Here is a 17,085-nt window from a genome sequence, read left to right as displayed (position 1 = left end):
GAAATGTTATACATTTATGATCATTGAACATTTGAATATACAATTCAGAGTGATGCTGCTCTGTGTTCATGCAGTGATGAAAGGTATCTCTCACTCCTTGGGCTATTGATGAGTGTTCTTTGTCCCCAATGGCCTACATTATAGAAATTCTCCCAGTACTGTACAAGTCTACATTCTTAAACTTTTACATCCTTTATAAGACTTAGTACTCCCATTGTGTCTTGTGGCATTGTACCAAGGTAGTATTCTGTGCTCTAATATTCCTACAGACCTGTGGGGGAAAGCAGTGTGAGGAACTGGTTTTATTTGAATAAGTAGTATAAGGAGTATGGATGGAAAAAGGAATCCCAACTGCTTACCAACCCTTTGCTATTCCCAAGCTGGAAGGTGCCAGTATCTCACCTGGTGGCAAATGTGGAATGGAAATTCACAATTAACATGATTATCATCGATCCTGCCTGTTTACCCAAATTCTGCAGGTTAGAAAATGGTGACCTATGCAAGTAATCTTTACTCGCCAGTCACAAAAAGATCCATTGTGCTTTCTCTGTTGTATTCATTGAACTTTGTACAAAGCCCATGATTTGTGGTGAGAAAATCAAATCAACAATCAAGTATAATGGAGGAAACACTTGAAGAGCAAGAATTAAGGGCACGTGTAGTTTTGATTTTCTGGTTTGAAAGTGTTCATGTGTAAGCAGGTGCTTTTCAGTGGTGTGTGTAGTAATAGCATGTGTTTCACTATCAGGAGCAGTACAGTGAGTTGAACAGCGCAGCCTAGTCCTGATTTCATCTCTCACCTCCGACGTGTTGATAGCTGACAAGCAGATTTCTACGGTCCCCAGTTTGCAGGATTCTGGACGTGTCTCTTATTTTTTAATCTGAAACGGTTTGCTTCTAACCCGTGGGATGTTGTGTGATGACGTTTCTTGTTTGATCACTTCCAATAAAAGACGACATTATAAATGAAAAAACTGTGTTTCTGCTTGTCTATCACGTCTTTCCAGGCATTTTCCACGGTAGTAATAGATTGCACTTTTATCAGTTGTTAATGCATTTTGGTTAGTTTGGCAAATATTTGTTTTATTTGGGCGTATAAGTTATAGAAGATTATAGGGCTTCATTGTATATAACCTAAGATTGTTTCAGCACTATCGGGTTGATTTGTACTATTTTACCACTATGTAGAGTAAGGCATATTAACGGCGCTAAGTATTTCAGACATTACGTCCCCTTGAACAAAATCACATTAGCTTCATCGAGCTGTATGTGTATGAAATACATACAAAATATAGATAATACTTTGCATGCATAGGATTCGTATGGCATAAGTGAACTTTTGGAAAGCTGGTCATTCCAAGGCGGAGCACCCCAGCGCCTGTTCGCGCATCAATGATCCTGCGGCTACTAGCGCAACTCGCCAAAACTAGACCATAGCAACGCGCGCGGCGGGAACGCGCCTCGGGTCTAGCGGCAGTTAGCTGTTACGCGGATAGTTAGCTGTCTAAATAAAACCAATGGCTCTATTAACATAACACCAGCTCAGTTAACGGCGATTAAATGCTTCGAAAATGCGTGTAGTATAGTTTACGCTGTGTCGACGGTTACCTTCGCACATGATTGATGTGCAGTATACCTGCTGCCATACGAATTTAAGCTGTGATAGTTGGAGGCGGCAGCTAGGTAGCTGCGCTTTCCAAGCAGACGGGAAGAAGATACAAACATTCACGCAAAATGACTACATAACAACTAAAAAGTTCGTTTAACAGCGAGACTGTGTACTAAGCCAGCTGGAGTGTTGTATCTACTTTCCTGACTTCTTGTGTGGTCAAATGTGCCCTAACTGGCTAACTTTTATAGCTTTGGATAGTCTGTGAAATGGAATGAAAGGAAATACGTTCAGACTGATTTCAGGTTAATTAAGCGCAGAGTGTTACGGAGCGCCAGCAACGCTGGACATGGCTGTATAAGAAGCTGTCGGCTATCTTTATGAGGGGCGATACCAGGAGGTGAGTGTAGCAGCCCTGGATCTGGTGCCCGTCAGTGGACATCTCTGGCCCTTTCTCGCAGCCGCTCCCACGTCCTCTCTGTTTACCGCGTTTCAGGGGACCTCCGCCGGTCTCTTGCGGCGGCGCTGGAAGCGGCTACGCGCCGAGAGGCGTACGCCGAGCGGGTGGTGCCCGTGAGACGGCACCCCGGAGGATGGAGTACAGAGTCGGCTATACCTGGAACAGGGGAGGGAGGCTGAAGGAGCTCAGAATAAGGTACGGAATGGGTCTGTGAGGGACGCCTTTTCTGTTTAACTGTATCTTTCATTACATTTTGTTGACAAGTAGTAGCATATTAACGTAATGCGGGGTTTCCACTTATGCATCTGGCGTATCTCAGGTTTGCAGGCTCTCGCGCTCAAGTAAGAAATCTTACGGCAAATCTATAACATTCCATTATAAACCTAAAATTAGCTACGTCAGAAGTGTTGGGGTAGTTTGCAAACCCCACAGACTATTTACAAGGTAACTAGTAGTAGTAGCAGAGCTTTATTGTCATCTCAGCCATATTCAATGAAACACGCTGTGACACGAAATGACGTCCGACAGAGACCAAAGGTGCAACGTACAACACAACAGCACACTCAGACAGATCGACAATGAGGATAATGGGAGGGGGGCAATAAATAATGCTCGTAAATATATCGCTAAAAATACATATACCTACAAAATAAGATAAAACCATGTAAAAAGGAGGGGGAGCGCATCAGGGAAGCTGTGACAATACAATATACGTTATGGCAGGTAGCCTGGATAAAACTGTTACATTCATGTAAATTCTCGTGCATGTGTGTGCAGACTTGTCTCCAATTGCAAATCTCACTCCTGCCAGCTGACCAAAGGTGCTGACACTGGAAACCTTGGCAGCCTCCAGGCTACCTGCGATGTAATTACCGATTAGAAAAGCACTCAGTCTGTCATGCCTTATCTGCCCGCAGACATCTGGCACGAAAGTTCTGGTACCTGTGGATCTGGAAGACGTTTGGCCGGGTACATCCATCCAGAGCTAGGTACTAGAAAGGCTGAAGGGTTTTTAAATGGTTTTCAAGAGCTGTTAATCAGTATGTTGTGGGACGCACCCAACATCGCCACAAATTAGTTTGTTGACCATCCCACAGGTGTCATCGCCGAAGAGCCGTCCTGCAGAAAGCTCTGGACGGATGGAAGGAGGACTGGTGGGTCAGCAGAAGGGAGTGGTCACTGTCTGTGCGTGCGGACTGTCATTACAGGTGGGAGGTTTTTAGTTTACTGATTTCTGTAGTCTTAGACTGTCCCTGGAGCACATGGTTAGTGACCCTACGCTGATTTGTTTTCTTTCTAGGTACCATCTGTATAACCAGGCCTTTTCTGGTTGGCAGGAGTTTGTACGTATGAGGGAAAGGAAGAGAAGAATGTTGAAAAAAGCGGAAAGTTACGGTAAGGATATTGTACGTGTCACTCGTATTTTGTGTCAGCCAGCCTAAATTGACAAGTATTAAATCTTTTATACTGAAAATGATACATAAATGCAATAATTTAAGGAAAACTTCTGTGTTCTAAGTAAACTCATTATCTGTGCTCTCTGGTCTGAGCGGGGTCACCGACTGAAGATTCTGTGCCATTTGTTCAGTCCTGTTGTACAGCTTAGAGGAAAGGGCATAATGAGGTCTGTTTTATTGCAGCTGAGGGACAGACCCTGGCCAAGGCTTGGGAGAGCTGGCAGCTGTACTTGGAGGTGCGGAGGATCAAATTACGGATGCAGGAGAAAGCGATGCAGCAACGAGAGCATGGAGTCCTGCGGTGAGACAGCCTGCTGAGAGGTCCATTCCCTTAATACCCTACTGTGAAGCCACAACTGGTCAGTTTGGCTGTTTTATGAAGGTTGTCTTCAGGGTCATCACTGAGGCTACGGTAATGCATACTTCATTTGTGGTATAAAGGTTAAAACGAATGGTCATCTTTTGTCATAACATCGCAGATGCATACTTATTTTGTGTGCATTTGCACTGTCATGCCGAGAAATTGCTGTGTGTATCGCTGTATATGCCAAATGCATAGTTGTGCACTAGTTATAGCTATAATGTCGATTTACTAAAGTACAAGAACTGGATGATGTAGTTTAAGGCTGAACAAGCTTGCCATTTTCTTTACTTAGACCAGCTGTTTTGGGGACATTGGAATACCTATCCTAGCAGTATTCTGGAGGCTTGGTTGTCTATGGCACTATATGTATCTTCATCTGTGCACTATGTTCTTGCTGCTGTATGCACCAGAATTTATCCCTGCGATCGATAAAGTTAATCCTTTTCTTGATCTTAAAAGAATTAAGGTTAGGCCCAGATAACGTTCCATCAGCAGCAGGATAATTTAATATTCATGGAAAGAAATGAGCTGAAAGGGCATCTTTTAATTACTTAGTGTTGCAGTCTCTGATGGAAGTTGCTCAGCTCAGCTGCATGCCCTGTGTAGGATCTGCATGTGTGATACATCGCCTGTTCCCTCGTTTTGCTTTACCGCAGATCTGCATGGAGCCGGTGGAGGAGCCGCCTGCAGCTACGGCAAGATCAAGTCCTCATGGAAGAGGCAGCCCTCCAGCACTGGGCTCTGGCCCTGCAGAGTCGGGTGAGCAACCAGAAGAGCTTTCATGCCTGTGCATCTGCATCTGAGACTGTAGATATGAAGTGCCGGACACTGCAGTGTGTGTTCTAGGTGTGGCTGCAATGGAAGGTGGTCTACCTGCACGCCATCAGCCAAAGAAATCGAGAGACTAGAGCTGCCCAGCATTACAGCCGTGGGCTGAAGAGATTTGCACTTCAGTCTTGGGCCAGATACCTACACTGCCGTCAAGTCAAGAAGAAGCGACAGGGTATGTACCTGCCAGAGCACGCTGTTATTCTGCTTAAGCAAGGCCACGTAGTCTTCCGAACACCTTTAGGCTGGGCTCTGACCGCTGTTCATACCTGTCATCAGTGCATTCTAACAACTCTAGCGCTCGAGTCTATCCAACATGTGCAGTAGATTGTCCTTTTAGCACCCTGACTTGGTGATTCATCGAGGAAAAATAAAAAAGCAGATTGCCTGGGGGTGGAGAATTGAATAGGAGGGGTACATGTCTGTTTTTTTGACAGCTGTAAAGGCTTCATCGATTGCTTAAAAAATCCTGTTCTTCCAGTTTAAGTAGGAGTTCCATTACTGGCATGATTCGCCTTGGGTATACAGAGTTATCAAGGAGAAATGCATTGGACTTTAAGGCCTGGATTTTAGACTTGAATACATTATATAAACAGTAACTAATTGTCAGTGAGTCTTGCTCGTTCTTACGTTTTTTTTTTTGGGTATATTTTGCATTCTTGCACCCTAATTATAAGTCTTTGTACCTGTGCTTCTTTGCAGTTGAAGCCAAACGTTTGTGGCAGCTGAAGGTGCTGTCCCGATGCTGGTATACGTGGCAGGATGCCGCCTGGCACGGGCAGCAGCAGAGGGACAGGTGGCAGGTGGTGGCCACGTTGGCACAGCGCAACACGCAACGCCGCGCACTGGCTCACTGGACAGCCTGTATCCTCTTTGTACGTTATGACAGCTGATTGTTAGCGCGTCTCTGCATCGACATCCATAGTTTCCTTTTTAAAATCAAGTGTCTTTGGGGTGCAACTGTAAACTTCGTTGGAGCCTCTGGTATGAGTATTGTGAAGTTATCATGGCCCTTTGGAGCCTAATGTGACTTTCAGCAGTAACTGAGGGTTCATGCTCTTTCCTGAGCCTCAAAGAAGACATGGAGCTGCATCAGGAGCAGAAGGAGAGGGAACAGATTGCGATCGAACACGACGGCAGGCGGCTGTTGGTAGGCTAGTGACCGCCGTGTGAGTGGCACGCGTCAGCGCTGCCCGTATTCCTAATCGGCTTCCGCTGTCTTCCTGCAGCACTTCGGATTCCGGCTGCTGGCCCGGAACGTACGCGAGAGCAAGGCCTGGCGGGTCAACCAGATTCTAGCCCTTCAGCAACACCAGCACAGCGTGAGTTAGGGTTAGGGCACAATGCACTCGCTCATTTCTGAGGGCACGTGGTTTATTGTCCTTTTTTGTCTAGTCACCATTTTTTTAAACTTATAATTTATTGGCTTTTAAACAATTTATTTACATTATTTGCCTGTGTGTTTTCTTCAAACAGTTGACCGTCCAGTTTTGGAAACGCTGGCAGCAGCGTTATGAGGAAGCAGAGGATGGAAAGCTGCTGGCGAAAAGGGAGACGGCCCGCAGACATTACAGGTAGCCCGTCCCGGTCCGGCGGACCCATCAGTCGCTCCTGACTGCTTGTTGGCCCGCGCACTGGGTGGCAACTTGCCTGCATCATCAGAAAACTCTGTTTTAGGACAAAATGTTTAAATCTGTAAATTCTTTCTGAAAATTTTTCCAATCCAAATTGCTGCTTTTTGAGACAAAACTAACAAAGTCCGTTTGAATAAATTATATTTTCATATTTGGTGGGCAGGTTATTTTGAAAAGCTGTGCATTTGATAATCTCTGTCAGATGATCGTGTTTCCCCACCTACTTCTCGAACTCTTTATTCTGTTTTCTTCAGTGTTTTTCTCAGCAGCACATTTCTATCAGCGCTTTGCATGAGCTCCGTGTGTTTCTGTGTGTGTCCCCAGCACGGTGCTGCTGAAGTTCTCCTTTCGGCGCTGGACAGAGTACGTGACGGAACGCAGGCTGGCGCAGGTCTGTTCCTGCCTTCAGCGGGTGGTCCCTGGGCGCACTTACACAGGCATGATGGGAGTGCGCTTTGTTCCAGCATGTGTATAATGTCGTATAAAGGCCTAACTGCGTATTTTATCGAAACTGAGTTGTAACTAAAATGGGTCTCTTAGGCTCTGTTTTATCACATGACAGATGAAGTAAAATGTTTTAACTATGCACAGTTTGAAAGAAAAAGGAGTGTGAAAATTACAGAAACTACAAAATCCAGGACAAAACAATGAAAACACCACTTTTCTCTGGTTCCCTGTAGACGAAGCCATGCTGTTTTACCTTTGTAGGGCAGTATAAGTGTACTCAGTGGTTCTCGGCTAATTTACCCCCAGGTCCATATTATTCCTTGCTTAGTAAGTCACGACCCAAATTCACAATGAATCTTGTTCACCCGGGGGGTGGCAAACGCAAAACTTGTTGTGACCCCACTAGTTGAGAAGCTGGGAATTCTTATACCTGCGTGTAACTGAATTTGCATTAAATCCGGAATACTTTGGAACCAATGTGCAGTGTTGAGACTTTGACAGACAGTTGAACTGCTTAGAGGAGAGGCGAAAGTGCTGGCAGCTTTAGTGAAGGTGCGTATGGTATCTCCGTGGCAGGAGATGGAGCAGAGAGCCCAGGCCTGCTTTGTGAGACGGGTTCTGCCTCGGTGTCTTGGAGCCTGGGCAGAGTTCACTGCTAGGCGAAGGTTAACCAGAGAACAGAAGGAGGTGGCACAAGTCTACAGTCAGTGAGTAGCATCCTTACGTATTATCTGTACACTACCAGTCAATAGGTTTTGCACACACAGGTTTTCTACAACTGCATAATACTCACTTAACGGTTACTAAACATGCACTCAATATTCTTTGCTAACAAAGTCACAGTATGTTCACCATTTGCGTACTTTTATTAGCAAGAAAATGTCATCTTTGATTCACCAAAGTAACTTCTACCAGTTTTAACAGCAAGGCAAAATTCAAGGCATTCTTTCTACAAGGTACATTAAATACTGCTGATTCATGGGATGAAACAGTTCGTGCATTTAAAGGACATCCTGGAATTTGACTATGCCAACATCACACAATTTACAGTTAATAGGGTGTCAGACATGCACTGTTTCATACTGTTTCTATGTTGTAAAGGAAATGTTTGACTTTTCATTTATAGTTGTTCACGCAACTTTACAATGCTTGGGAATAAAAAATCTACACTTTATGAAATAAATGGAAAAGTGGTAAAACCTGTGGTGTACAAAATCTTTTGATTTGTAGTGTACGTTGGAAACACCTGCGAAGGTTTCACTTGTCCGTATGCTGTGTTCCAGTAGCAAGTGGCAGGTTTGGGTTGTATGCTGAGTACTAATGGTGAAAGGCAAGGAAATGGAGAACGTGTGAGTGTCTGATGTTTAGAAAGGAGCATGTGACTGACACAGTGATTATACGCAATACCCCAGTGCGTGTGTCTATGTGTTTGTCTGCTTTAGGCAGCGAACCTATAGCTGGGTGTTTTACACCTGGTGGGAGCGTTCAGTGGATCAGAGGGAACATCGACTGGCAGAGAGGATGGTAAGGCAGCCCCGGCTGTTTCAACACAGACTGATGCATCCCATTCCCTGCCACACAGGTCTTCTGATCGATTCACCCGTTAGCTAGCAGCACAGTGCCTTCCCTGTGTTCTGTCAGTCTGGTTCCCAGTCACCCTATTCCTGTCAAACCAGGCCATTCTACAGGCGGAGCAGTCGGCGCTGAGGCGGGCCTGGGAGCATTGGCGACGCAGAGCGGAAGAGGACCGTCTGCAGCAGGAGAAGCAGGCGTCCGCAGGACGGCTGTACCTGCACTCGCTGGCTCGCAGCACCCTGAGGGAGTGGAGGGTCAACGCCACCTTAATGCGAACTGAGTAAGCACTGCAGTCTTAGCATGATGTTAGGGGCCCCTGGGATCCATTTGTACTTATTCAAATAAGTTAATCAATGGGGCAGCATGGTGGTGCAGTGGTTAGCACTGTAGCCTCACACCTCTGGGGCTAGGGTTCGAGTCCCCATCCTGGCTGTGTGTGGAATCTGCATGTTCTCCCAGTGTTATTTTGAGGTTTCCTCCAGGTACTCCAATTTCCCCCCACATTCCAAAAGCACTGAAGTTAATGGGAGTTACCAAAAACTCTGTTGCACCCATAATTGTGAATGGTGTATGAGTGTGCTCTGTGGTGGGTTGACCTGGGTTGCCTTTCACTGGGTTGTTCCCTGCCTTGTACCGTAGCCTCTGGGATGGGCTCCAAACCCCTGTGACCCTGCATAAGGGCAAGCGAGTACAGAAAATGGGTGGAAGTTAATCAGTCTGCTTTTGTAAAGTGCACACCACTAAATCCTGGTCTGTTCTTTGCACAGGAGAGAGAGAATGAATCAGGCGTTGAGACATTATCAAATGTTCTGTGTTAGACGGGCCTTACACCGCTGGAAAAAGGTAGTGGCCTTAATTACATTGTTTTAATGTGGTGAACTGGCATGCTAATCCTCTTTCACGCCTGTTTTACTAGGTATTGTTTGTTTTACTTCAGTTCTGTTTTAAAATCTATTTCATATTGTTGCATGTTCACTGCTATTTTTATAACTGCAACACTGGTCGTATTTATTAGGATATCTATAATAACCATAACTAGATATGCATACTGCTATAAGAGATATAGCGGTCTTTGTTGTGGATCCCAGTTTACACAGAGTAGCTTCATGTGTGTATTTATTTCCAATACAATAGTCATCCACACAGTCTGTATGTACGTACATTGCAGTATGTCCAGTGCAGGAAATCGAAGGCTAAGCAGGTGGAGTGGGTCCGTGACCAGTACACCAGCAGGCTGCTGACAGGCGCTCTGGAAGGGTGGAAGGTATTGACATGTGAACTTCTGGTAACGCTTTATACTAACTCTACCTTCATAATGCATCCATAGAACATTCAGTGCACCTTTGATATGCATTCATAAGCAGCATGCAAGTACACCTTAACATTCTAACATCCCTTAAAAGCTTTAATATGCATTAATAACAAGCATTACATGATTATACAATTATGTTTGTTATTATTATATAATGTTTGTTATCAATGTATATTACAGCTGTTAAGGGATGTTAGGATGTAAAGGTATACATGCATGATGTTTATGAATACTTAATGAATACGTTATGAAGATGCATTGAATGTTTTATGAATGCAGTATAAAAGCATTATGAAGGTACAGTTAATGTAACGCGTTATGGAACTCCCCAGTGTACATGTGGGTGTACTCTGGTGCCCAAAGAAATGTGTAGGGGTAGCTCATTGATGCTGCTTCAGAAGGCACTTTACAAATGTATTTGCAATTGTTTACCTTTCCACATTTGATTGTTTCTGGGAAGTTTTGTGTAGAAGTGACCCTGAAGGTCCAGTAGGGGGAGCTGTAATCTCTCTGCTTGCAGGGTTACCACCGACAAAGACAAGCTGTGCACCACGCAGCGGAGGAGCTAGAGAAAGGACAGCGCCAAGTCCTGCTCAGGTACCATCATCACCAATATTTTGCAAAAACCTGCCGTAAATGGGAAAACTAAAGTTTATTTCTTTTGTTTTTCATTAAACAACATGGTGTTCTGTATAACAGAGAAACTGAGCTGGTGTTGTGTTTTGGCAGCATTTGTCATACTGTCATCTGGAAAAGGAAGGAAGTAGGGGAAGGAAAACCAAGAACAATGTTCTACCTGGCAGCAGAGACCTCCTGTAAAATGACTCGGTCTGACCCTGTGTCTCCCTGCTGCTGTTTAAGGGAAGTGCTCAGCGTGTGGAGGGGAAACGCAGTCCAGCTGGCGGCAGAGAGGATTAAGTGCGAGGAAGCCAGTCAGCACTACCAGCACTGTCTTCTGTCGAAGGTGACCTGCGGCTGGGGCAGCTGTGAGGGGTCACATGACCCACGCCATGATCGGGGGCTGTGCGAGCACACAGACATTGAACCCGCGTGTCCGACGGCCCTCCCCACTAACCGTTCGCTGTGCAGTCCTTTCAGGCATGGAGACAGACCACTGAGCGTTTGCTGCTGTGCCGCCAGCAGCGGCACGAGATGGTGAGAAGATCCCAGGCTCGTATTCAGCGAGGTCAGCATTGGGAGGAGCATTCTGCTCCTCAGCATCCTCAGGCTCAGTTTGTATATGTAACTGTAGTGTCATATATACAGTTTTCAGAGTTGTAGATGTAGCAATCTTGTGTATGTGTGTGTGTGATTTTTATTTTTTTTTATAATTTTTATCATTGTTTTCTCCATTTTCTTTAGGTGCTCCCAAATTCCTCTACAAAATGAATGAAGTAGTTTGGTTACTAAGACAAACAAAAAATACATATTCAGAGAGGGAGAGTTTGGATAAATGTGTCTAACCTGTAGTCAGAACAAAAAAAATACACAGATAATGTTTTTGGGATCAAGGGACAGGTGGAAGCAATAAGCACACATACTGTAGCCTGACCACCCCCTCGCTTTGTACAGAGATTCTGTAAATTTATCTTTTTTTTTTTAAGTAAGTATGTGTTGTGACCCTCTTCTTTTCCCCTCTGGGTTTGTCTCCTTCAGTACTCCTGCGGCAGGTTTTTAAGCGATGGAGGGAGAAGAGTAGGGCGCTGGTGGAGGAGAGGACTGGCATGGAAAAGGCCGGCCGGCATCACCGGGCAGTCCTGCTAGGACGTGCCCTGCAGGCCTGGAAGCTGTACCATCACAGGCAGCAGCGTCTGTGGGTGAGTAAGGTTAGAGCTGAGTGGGTGGGGGGGCAGCGATCGCCTTCAAAGCAGAATCACTCTGTGAATGATTGTTTACCCCAGTCTATCAATAGCAGATATTCCTCAATGAAGGAATACACATACTTGTATCTTTAGACCTTTTAAAATTATGTAAATATGTTTGTCCTGCTTGATTTATATTGATCAGATTTAACATTTACTAACTCATTAAAATGAGACATCATGATGGAATCCGTTTCTGAATAAGTGTATTCAGCAGTGCCGCAGATTTAAGTGTAAGGTTATCCAGGCAGTCTCTGGCTGCTTATTTGAGTCCTTGTCGTTTGTCATTCTGAAGGTTTTAAAGACACAGGCCACCCGCTTGCTGACTCACAGGACCTGCCTGCGATACTTGACATGCTGGAAAACACAGGTATGTTTACAAGGTGACAGAAACTGTTAGTTTTTTTTTTTGGCCTCTCCCAAACTGTCTGTATTGTTCATTACCTCAGTTCATTTAACCTTTTACTGAGATCCTTACAAAACATATTATTTGCTCTTTACACGTCGTAATTATTGGCAATGCTGAAAATTCTCATGATCGCCATATTCTCGTTCTTATGTTCCCTTTGACAAGCACACCTTGGGCAAGGGTGTCAATAATTCTGGAGGGCACTATCGCCACAAACAATACTGTCTACATATTTGTTTGTGTGGAACTGATGATTCAATTGTCAAAGCTCTGCTGTTTCAAGGGCAGCCGTGACAAAAACAAAAGTAATTTCAGCTTTGTCATTTTCACTCTCATTAGAATAGTCATTTTTGGTTTTAATTAGTCATTGCACTTGTTTTGGGTGGGTTTGGTAGTCTGACAGCCATATGATTGATACACACAGCTGCAGCTCAGACAGAAAGAGGAGGAGCTTACTGAGGTGGCGCTCTGGCATTGGTCTCTCAGCCTACAGGCCAAGGTAACTCCTGCCCTTTCACACGTCACCATCATCGTCATGTAAAGTTCCTCCAAAACTCATAACAAGTATTTACAGGAGATGTGAGACTTAGTGATGTAACTTTGTTCCACACCTATCATCTTTATATTTATATATTCATAATATATAAATACGAAACTGGCTGCGTCTATAAAGTTTTCGGTGGGTGGCGCTGTTGCTTTGCATCTGTAGAACTGGGGGTTTTAATTCTACCACCACTCAGTGTGAGTGACGTTTATTGTAATTCAGCTGTGTAGCTTTCCTTTGGATACTCTGGTTTCCTCTTAGCTTGGTGGAATATAGCCTGGTGTTTTGCGCTAGGCTCCCCGGGACAGGCTACCAGACTCCCCTCCAAGAGCTGACGGATGGATCGGCGATTAACTTTGTCAGTCGCTGTCGTCGTCTTTGGCTTATTTGAACGCGTCATTCCAGGTGCTGGATATCTGGAAAGACTGGGTCAGAGAGCAGCACCGAAAGCGGCAGCGACTAGCCCAGGCGATTCATTTCTACCGGGATGGGCTGCTGAGGGAGGGGGCGGCGCGCGTCCTTACCTACACCGCGGACATGGGCTCCTTCCGGGCCAGCTTGTCGCAGCATACCCAGGAGCAGGTGGGCGCCAGGTTACCGTTACAGGTGTGACTGGACCCGTTACATGCTGTAGCTGTATGCTCTCCCACGATAGCCCTTTCTTTTTGATGGCTATGTGTGCTGTGGAGCTGTCTAGTAGTGTGTGCTTAGGCATCTCTGTTCTAGGATTTCCTCTACTAGTTCAATGCCTCCCTGAATGTTCTTTATGTTACACTCGTCATTGAATTGTTTTATAAGGTTCTTGCTTAGGAAGATGTTGTGTAGCTCCTGCTCTGATACTGCTTACACTTTTACCTGGGCATTCATTGGAAGCTTAGCCTAGCTACACCTACGCCTAGTCAACTCCTCAACAGCTGTATGTTTGTAATGTGCAGTTTGTCTTGTTTGTATGTTGCTTTGGACAGGAGTATCTGCTAAATAAAAATAAATGAAATCCTTTTTTCTGACAGCAGTTTAGTTATGTAGTTTTGTAGCTCGTAAGTGAGGGCAGACAAGCTTGCAGGTGGTTGTGTCCATGGTGTGTGTGTCTTCGTCTGAGTCCGCCTGTGTTTGCCTGTGTCCCACAGAGCTCCCGGAGACTGCAGCAGGTAGTGTGGCGCTGTGCCATGCGCTGGAAGCAGCGAGCCCTGTGCCAGGCGGGCAGAGCAGCGAAAGGCCCATGCAGGAAAAGGGTCTCTTTCAGCCTCCCTGTGCCGCCGGCCGGTAAGACCAGCATCCCCTGGAGCCGCGAGGCTGAAGGAGGAGCCGGAGAAGAGCACACAGCAAGTCAGATGTGAGCGCGACACACGCTATGGCTGCTGTCCTGTGGCTCACCGGCCAGGCTCTTACAGCAGCTGGCTAAATACGGGCTCTGATCGTTAAATTGGAGTTGTGAAGGTGCTGTGTGGTTTCAGGCTGGCGGCAAGGGCTGCACGTCTGCAGCCGCGCCGATCCGAGCATCTGCTGTACTCTCTGGACACAGAGCCAGCGCACAGTGCTGCACAGAACAGGTACTCACTAATACTGCCAGCGTACTCACAGCATGTACTCCACAAGGATGCACTGATTTTATGATTGGTACAAGTCAGGGTTATTATCATTATCATGCAATAACTAATACAGAACATTTTCATAAAATCAAAAAAAACTAAACTAAAACTAGAAATGTTGCATCTATCAAATAAACAAACAGAATTAAAACAAACATCAAGTACTTTCCGTTACTGTTTTTAATGCTGTTTAAAGTAATGATTTATCTTTAATTACCATTAATACCTGGAACACGTTTTACCCATTTTGAGGACATAAGTACATAATATGCGCTTTGTATTCACATAGCATTTTGCAAAGATGACACATAAAATAGCTCCACAACTTTCAGTCTATCTCTAGAAATAAAATACTACAACATAAACTGAAACTAAAATATATATAAACTAAATAGAAATATATTTTCAAAATAAAAACTAGTAAAACTGAAAACTTAAACTGATTTCAAATGAAAATGATATTAAAAAAAATTTAAAAATCAGAGATGTAATAGAAAAAGGAGAGAAAATGGAGCATCGTAGGATCCGCTAAGCAGCAGTGTGACATGATTGCCGCTTTTTGTTCTTCATAGACAGCAGATTCCTGTGTGGTCACAGTGAATCGCTGTATTTCCTCCTGCAGTGCTTCTCCTATGTCTCTTCCAGCACGCAGTGTCTGGTGTTACCTGCTGAGCCTTCGCCCGTCACTCCAGGAAAAGGACTTTGCCCCAGTGGCCCTGTGAATTTCCAAGACCTAATTCTGAAAGGGCCCAGCCACACTGGGCCACTAGGTTTCCGGAAGGAACCCATTAGCGAGGAACCGCTGCTGCCCCCTTCCTGCTTCATGACCTTCCCCAAACCCCAGGTGGCGACTCCGTCGCAGTGGCCTAAATATACACTACATCCATATGTCTGTACAGGAATGGGGATTTTATCATTTTTATTTACTCACTGTTACTTATGGCAGCACGAGCTCCCAGGGTCAGAGGTCAAGTGTGGCGGCCAATCGGACGTGCTGCTGTCCCCTGATAAGTTCACCACCGGTATTATTTACACATTATAACACATCAGGCTTATAGCACATTGGTTTGTAGCTCAGCGGATCTGTAGCCAGCAAAATAATACTATTACTGTTGGCCCTTTGAACCCTTAACCCCATTTACTTCAGGGGTAACCCTGCTGTCTAATCCTCACTTATACATCCTTTGGGGAAAAACTGTTTGCTAAGTAAGTGTCATGTAATGGTTTGTGACTGTATGTCATCAGATAGTTTGGTAATTTTGGTGACAGTCATGAGAGCAGATCCATTGAGAACCTTCTGAAGCTGGAGCTGCGTACTGGTGCTGCTATTCAGTGAAACTGGTTTTAAAGCTAATTTTACAGTGAAACCGAAAGATGGGTAATTGCCCTTGATGGCTAAGGCACTGTTAATGACCACCATTGCAGTGGATTGTGGGAGATCTGATGATGAGGAGGAGGAAGAAGAGGAAGATCAGCTGAGTAGTGGGATGTGCACTATCGACCCCACCACTGCACTCACTGAAGAGCTGCTCAGCATTCGACAGGATATGCTGCGTTATCAGGACAAGAAGAAGCAGCTGCAGTACGAATCCTCATCCAAGCTGTGGCCATCATTGGGGTTTTGATTTTTAATCTTTGCGATACTGCTAGTCAATGAGTCCTCTAAAAATATTACACTGCAGTAGTGATAACTGCCTGTCTATGGGACGCATCAGCAGGGGTTTATTTTGTACTGTCCTAGCTTGGGTGATAAGCCAGAATCCGCAGATAAGATGTTCACTTTTGGGGCCTGCTGTGCCCACGCAGGGCCTGGCGCAGACTGGCAGAGGTGTTGCGAAGCTGGCTGCAGACCAGTGCCAGTGATGGTGAGGAGAGTGGAGACACCAGGCAGGAGCTGGAGGAGGTGAAACCCTGTGTGTTACTATTAGGTTGTGACAGGGTGCCTTAGCATCCCTGGAATCTGCTTAATTACTTGGTACATTTGTTTGAATATGTAAGCATAATTAATATGGGTGTTACTTGTACTGTAAAGTGCTGTGCATTTTCCCTGGATTATAAGTACTTTCGTCTTACCTAGCTGGAGGCCAGGATTAAAAGGCTGGCAGGGCAGCTAGAAGACGAGAAGGCCAGCATGCAGTGTCACGCCAGCAGGATTCGTCACACCACCAGCATGCTGCAGGAGTTACGCCTCGGTTCGGCGGAAAGGACAGCGCGTGGCCCAAAGTGAGGACGGGATCCTCGAGACTGAGGCTTGCAGGAGAAGACTGCAGGTTCTGCCATTCTGACTGGATACAGAATGAGAATCCATCATGGAGCCAAAGCTTTTACGCACCAAAAAAAATATATATAATAATGTGAAAGGTTTATATTTTTTTCATTGTAGTTATTGTCGTTTTGCTAGTTATGACATTCTGTGAATTATCTTTTTTGTAATAACTTACCAGATGGGTATTGACTTTATTCCCCAATACAGAACACGGGCTGAAATGCCCTCTGTTTTACATCTGTTTTGAGACTTTGTTTCACTGTTAAATTCATGACAGTTTAGTTATGCTGGAATAATGTCATGTACAAAATATTTTTGTGACTTTTTAAAACAAACGAAAAGGAAAACTGAGCAGGATGCAGTTTATTGAATGATTAAAAACACTGGTGTTACTTGTACGTTTGTCATTTTACTGCAGTATGTGTCTGAGGGGTCAGTATGATGGGAGATGATCTCTGGTCATAGCAATAGCAGGAGTCACTGCAACATTAATATTCTGAGGCCACAGTTCACCACTGCAGCCCCCAGGGTCAAAATAACTGCATAGTCCTACTACGTTCTCTGTCCTTCTGAAGTGTAGCTCAGCCTAGAACAAGGATTTGCTTCTCTTCAACGGTTTGTTCAGTCTGCTGTTGCTTGCCTTCATGAAACATTCAACTCTCACCCAGCGCCTTATTAGAATCATCTAATTTAACCCTGGAAGAGATCTCTCATATCCCAAGGTGATTC

At 45.0% G+C, this 17,085-nt stretch overlaps 1 protein-coding gene across 3 annotated transcripts; it reads left to right on the top strand.

Moving 5' to 3' along the window:
* The first annotated feature begins 1,119 nt into the window (after positions 1-1,119).
* On the top strand, positions 1,120-16,754 carry sfi1 (SFI1 centrin binding protein). Of its 3 annotated transcripts, none has more exons than XM_048986179.1 (32): positions 1,120-2,009; positions 2,106-2,264; positions 2,987-3,058; positions 3,167-3,277; positions 3,370-3,464; positions 3,710-3,827; positions 4,547-4,649; positions 4,737-4,893; positions 5,421-5,582; positions 5,798-5,868; positions 5,948-6,040; positions 6,195-6,292; positions 6,677-6,743; positions 7,376-7,506; positions 8,242-8,323; positions 8,476-8,654; positions 9,142-9,217; positions 9,543-9,638; positions 10,207-10,283; positions 10,548-10,650; positions 10,776-10,872; positions 11,343-11,503; positions 11,844-11,918; positions 12,382-12,456; positions 12,907-13,083; positions 13,629-13,834; positions 13,956-14,051; positions 14,736-14,934; positions 15,037-15,112; positions 15,516-15,672; positions 15,897-15,993; positions 16,168-16,754. In XM_048986179.1, exons 1-32 carry the CDS (start codon positions 1,990-1,992, stop codon positions 16,315-16,317), a joined length of 3,636 nt encoding a protein of 1,211 aa, XP_048842136.1. In that variant the 5' UTR covers positions 1,120-1,989; the 3' UTR covers positions 16,318-16,754. The 3 variants fall into 3 exon arrangements, with proteins under 3 accessions (XP_048842136.1, XP_048842127.1, XP_048842142.1); XM_048986170.1 differs by having other exon boundaries at positions 12,907-13,107; XM_048986185.1 differs by lacking the exon at positions 1,120-2,009 and having other exon boundaries at positions 2,198-2,264; positions 3,407-3,464; positions 12,907-13,107.
* The last annotated feature ends 331 nt before the right edge of the window (positions 16,755-17,085 follow it).

This window comes from Brienomyrus brachyistius, chromosome 2 (assembly GCF_023856365.1).
Source record: "Brienomyrus brachyistius isolate T26 chromosome 2, BBRACH_0.4, whole genome shotgun sequence".
Taxonomy (NCBI): Eukaryota; Metazoa; Chordata; class Actinopteri; order Osteoglossiformes; family Mormyridae; genus Brienomyrus; species Brienomyrus brachyistius.
Note: the sequence above shows the minus strand (reverse complement) of the source record. Positions and strands in the feature narration are given on the sequence as shown.